The 4,979-nt window shown below is 39.1% G+C and overlaps 2 protein-coding genes across 4 annotated transcripts in view; both read left to right on the top strand.

Annotated features, from left to right (window-relative positions):
- LOC111460304 (putative acyl-activating enzyme 19) overlaps nt 1-2,663 on the top strand; it is an 11,397-nt gene extending 8,734 nt beyond the window's left edge. The window contains exons 13-18 of one of the 2 annotated variants that reach the window (XM_023103508.1): nt 807-871; nt 975-1,034; nt 1,098-1,142; nt 1,291-1,400; nt 2,233-2,501; nt 2,561-2,663. In XM_023103508.1, the coding sequence (XP_022959276.1) occupies nt 807-871; nt 975-1,034; nt 1,098-1,142; nt 1,291-1,400; nt 2,233-2,482 (530 nt within the window). In that variant the 3' untranslated portion in view covers nt 2,483-2,501; nt 2,561-2,663. Of the gene's footprint in view, nt 1-806; nt 872-974; nt 1,035-1,097; nt 1,143-1,290; nt 1,401-2,232 lie in introns of both variants that reach the window. The other variant, XM_023103507.1, reaches the window with a different exon arrangement.
- A 623-nt stretch (nt 2,664-3,286) lies between these two features.
- Nucleotides 3,287-4,979, top strand: part of LOC111460046 — a 2,895-nt gene continuing 1,202 nt past the window's right edge. Inside the window, exons 1-2 of one of the 2 annotated variants that reach the window (XR_002713363.1) lie at nt 3,287-3,453; nt 3,800-4,631. Coding sequence is in view for 1 of the 2 variants with exons in the window: in XM_023103128.1 (XP_022958896.1) it covers nt 3,808-4,080 (273 nt within the window). In the remaining variant the exon portion in view is untranslated. Of the gene's footprint in view, nt 3,454-3,799; nt 4,632-4,979 lie in introns of those variants that run through there. The other variant, XM_023103128.1, reaches the window with a different exon arrangement.

Genomic DNA, 4,979 nt, shown 5'->3' with positions numbered 1-4,979 from the left:
CCCCCCCCCCCCCCCCCCCCCTTTTTTTTCTTTTTCCTTTTGCAATTCTCAAAGATAATGTGAGATCTCACATCGGTTGGGGAGAAGAACGAAGCATTCTTTATAAGGGTGTGGAAACCTCTTCCTAGCAGACGCATTTTTAAAATCTTGAGGGGAAGCCTAAAAGGGAAAATCCAAAGAGGGCAATATCTGCTGGCGGAGGGCTTGAGCCGTTACAAATGGTATCAAAGCCAGACACTGGGCAATGTGCCAGAGAAGAGGCTGACCCCGAAGGGGGGTGGACACGAGTCGGTGTGCCAACAAGGACGCTAGGCCCTGAAGGGGTGGATTGGAGGGTCCCAGATCGATTGGAGAAGGGAATGGGTGCCAGCGAGAACGCTGAGCTCCGAAGGGGGTTGAATTGTAAGATCCCAAATTGGTTGGGGAGGAGGGTGTGGAAACCTCTCCTTAGTAGATGCATTCTAAAAACCTTGAGGGGAAGCCCAAAAGGGAAAACCCAAAGAGGACAATATTTGCTGGTAGTGGGCGACGTAATTAATTCTTAGCTTTTCCTGAAGTTTCTCTAGTAAGGAATGAAACCCGAGATGCATTTGCCAAATCTTTGCCAAATCTGTGAGTGTTCGAGTCCCTTGTACTCAATCAGAGGTTTGAAAATTTAGAAACTTCTAGGGCCTCAACAGGTTTCCATATACATAATTTGACAGCCAGAAAAGAAGCTTCCAAAAATTGATTCTATGGATTTATGATATTGGAATACAACCTTGCTCATATCATCATGTTTAATTTCTTGATTTCTGTATCCGCAGTTATTTGTTGCCTGGTGAATGGTCACGTTGTTGCACTGGATTCAAACGGATCTGTTTCATGGAAGGTGACATTCTTTGTTGTTACATTCACATTCGTTTTTTTTTTCTTTATTGAAAATTCTATGTAAAATTCTTCATTGTGTGTTCATAAAAAATTATCTCCTTCAGTGTAAAACTGGTGGTCCGATATTTGCTGGAGCCTGTATATCCTCCGTTGTCCCTTCACAGGTACATTTTTGCAGTATCCTCACAAGTTCTAGTAAGAAGTTTGCTTATAAATATTTGTTTCAGGTGCTCATATGTTCCAGAAATGGAAGCATTTATTCTTTTGAACTGGTAAACGCCATTGTAATTATTTTTTAAATCTTATTTCCTTCTTAATTTTTTAGTACTTCTTACTGGCAAAATCCACACTTATGCTGCTAAATCACTATGAGAAGTAACAAATCTTGAAATCTTGTATTCTCTGTTGGGATTTACTCAGAAAAGTGGAGATTTAGTGTGGGAGTACAACATTGGTAATCCGATAACTGCATCTGCTTGTGTTGATGAACAGCTGCAACTTGTGCCTGAAACTTCCAACTCCTCAGACAGGTATGAAAAACAATTAAGAAAGGAAATAAAACTGAATTGATTGATAATATCTATCTGTTAACTCATTAACTATAATGGGTTAGTCTAGGACTATAAACATAATAAAGGATTTAGGTGAAATTGGTTCTAAGTCATGGTAGCCATCCATCTAGGATGGATTTTAATGTCTTACGAGTTTCTTTGTAACAGTCCAAATCCACCGCTAGTAGATATTGTCCTCTTTGGACTTTTCCTTTTGGGCTTCTCCTTAAGATTCTAAAATGTGTCTATTAGAGAGGGGTTTCCACACCCTTATAAAGAATGTTTTGTTCCCCTCTCCCACCGACGTGAGATCTCACAATCCACCCCCTGGGGGCCAGCGTACTCGCTGTCACAATAGCTGGTGTTTGGCCGTGTGGGAAAGTCTAAAGAGGACAATATATGCTACCAGTGAGCTTGAGCTGTTACGAATGGTATCAAAGCTAGGTTTTGGGCGGAGTGCCAACGAGGACACTGGCTCCCAAGAGGGGGTGGATTGTGAGATCCCACATCGATTGGAGAAGAGAACGGAGCATTCCTAATAAGGGTGTGAAAACCTCTCCCTAGCAGACACATTTTAAAACCGTAAGGCTGACAGTGATACGTAACATACCAAAGCAGACAATATTCTGCTAGCGGTGGACTTGGGCTGATACATTATTTGTCAACCAATTGTAGTAAGGTTGGGTGATTCTTCTATTAGAATAATCGCGACAAGCTGGTTTGAATACTCACTGATATCAAGTGTGTGTATATATATCATCATGGCGATCAGATATGATTGAAGCTGAGGAAAAACTAATGCGTCTTTCAGGCTGATTTGTGTTTGCTCCAGTTCTGGAGCCATACATTTGCTTGGAGTAAAGTTGAATACAACACAGGAGGGAAATTCCCAGAACACAAATGTGGAAGAATTTGCAAGGATGGATCTTGAAGGAGACATATTTTCTTCACCCGTTATGATAGGTGGACGCATTTTCGTCGGTTGCCGAGATGATTATGTGCACTGTGTTGTGATTGGTAACCTTAATACCAAAAGAAATAGTAATACACACTGTAACTAAAATTTTGCCACTTTTCTATAGCTGTTGAGACTAAAATTATTTATTAAGGCTATCACGATTAGTCGTCTCGTAACGATCAGAGGTTCTAACTATTTTTGTCGTTTCTCCCTCATGCATCCAGTGGTTCAAAACTGCTAATCTCAATGAAGCAGAATTCTACAAAATTTGTAGGTAGCTTTAAATTCTGTCCCGAGACTTAAAAAGGTTTCGTTTTTATTATTAAACTTTGAAAATTCTCATGAAAGTACTCATTTTTTTTTTCATAGAATGTGAAGCATAAATGTGATCGGTTGACTCGAAAAATAAAATAAAATCAAGTCGACTAAATCCCGAACCCTAAAATTAAATAGGTTAACTTTCAAGTTTTTGAACTTATAAGAGGAAATTCACAAATATATATATATATATATACACACATACATACATATTACTAGCGGTGGGTTTGAGCGGTAAAACATCGACCTTTAATTGGTTTTTTTAGAACGTGCTTCAAACGTCTCAGATTATGGCTTCCAAATTAGGGTTTCGATTTAAGCACTTTTTTTTTTACTGTTTTATACACTTTGTTTCTTTGAAATTATATTCTATCCACCCTCCTTCTGCCCAGCGTTCTCCGACACTCGTTGTCTTCTCCAATCAACGTGGGACCTCACGATCCACCCCCTTTGTGTCCACCTCCTTTTGGGGCCTAGCCTCCTCGTTGGCACATCGCCAACCTGGTTCTAATAGAGATATATATGTATATATATATATATATATATATATATATAATATTTGTATATGTAACTAGTAATTTTACCCTTGAAATATAGTATGGTTATGCAAAAGCCCGCCGGCGGGTTAACTTCTATTGCTGAATTAAACGAGGCTCTATCTCTCCCTCTCTCCGAACTCCATCGCCATCGTTCTTCAATCCTGCATCCGGTCGTCCAGTGGTTCTTCCGCACGCTCTAAGCTCCAGATTGATCCAGGTAAACAAATGTTCATATTCTATAATTTTTTTTACTCCTAATCGGCGCCGAGAATCTGGTGAATGGGCGTAAAATGGTTGTTGGGTTTGTGTACTGATGATTGAGTCATGGTCGGAAACCCCCCAAAATCTGAAGAATCAATATGCCTCTAATGTTTCACCATTGCCCAGTTGTATGGATGAAACTAGTTATGGTTACCTGATAAGTTGAGTTCGATCAGGGACAAGGGCACCAACTGTTTGAAGAAATGCGGCAGAGAAATTGACCTGTGATTGAGAACCGTTCTCTGTTAGGGGGTCACGCCATCTCTTTATTTTCATTCTTATGTCTTCAATTTTCTTTTCAGTTCGAGGAATGGCGAAAGGTATCATATGGGCAACAGCAGAGGATTTAGCGAGGAACAGAGGGCGTGTTATATCTCTTTATCGCCAGATATTGCGGAGCCTCAACTCCCCAAATTTGCCTCTCAGCTTCGCAGCTAGATTAGCAAAGAAGGCAGAGGTTCGTGGCATTTTCTTGCTTGCTTCTGAAGAGCGATCTCTTCACAATATTGAAGACCTCATTGACACTGCTGAGTACTCACTCTCTCTATTAAGGAAGGGAGAAATTCCCAAATACATTCAATGAGTAACACTTGATTCTCTTATGGCAATTTTATGTTAGATGCCTCTTCACCTGCATCAGTGAGTGATACTTGTGCTTGCCCTTGCCCTAAATTTCTTATAGTTAACATTTGGGTTCTGCTATAATGTTTTGTATTGAATGCTATGCAAAGGAAATTCATCCACTTGATGTTAACCTATGCAAACATTAAGGTTTAGATTCTATTTTGATCCTTGGAGTTGTGTCTCTATATATATGTTGGCCCTTTCAAATGTTCTTTTAAGTATTTGGTTAAAAAAGTTTAAAACCCATGCAAACCAAATTATTTTAGTTGAAAACCATTAAACCACTCTCAGTGTTGTTATGGGGATTTTGTTTTCCTATATTTGGAACTCTGTGGCTCTGAAATTTTATGGGAAGTATTGCATTTTAATTATGCTAGTAGAAGAGTTTTTTTTCCATTATCATGGTGGATAGGGGCGTGGGAACAGCAGCAAACTTACAGAAGAGGGGCTGGGCTGCTCACATTAATGGCAAAAGCAACAGCAAACTCAGTGGTTTTCCACTCAAAATAGGTAATATCTGATATCTCTGCTATTCGCTATCATATATGGGTACCTATCTTTGCCTTCCTTTGTGTTTGTGGTAAGCTTCTTACACTGCATTGGGGCACATATGAAAGCCATTATAAGAAAAAGAAGGAACTTAGGGGAAAAGAGACAACTGACTTTAACTCTTGTTTCCTGTTTGTCTTGTTTTTGAATGATTCTGTCGTCAACAATTTATTAGCAAGGAAATGAAGTAACAATATTGTTTCCTGTTTCCTTTCATTTTCTTGTTAGAGTTTCTCCATCTTGTTTATATGATGAATAATTTCTGTATTAGTTCATTCTAAACAGTTTTTTTTTTTTTTTTTTTTTTTT

This window comes from Cucurbita moschata, unplaced genomic scaffold (genome assembly GCF_002738365.1).
Source record: "Cucurbita moschata cultivar Rifu unplaced genomic scaffold, Cmos_1.0 Cmo_Scf00023, whole genome shotgun sequence".
NCBI classification, from domain to species: domain Eukaryota; kingdom Viridiplantae; phylum Streptophyta; class Magnoliopsida; order Cucurbitales; family Cucurbitaceae; genus Cucurbita; species Cucurbita moschata.
The sequence above is the reverse complement of the archived record's forward strand: the minus strand, read 5'-3'. Positions and strand labels throughout refer to the sequence as shown.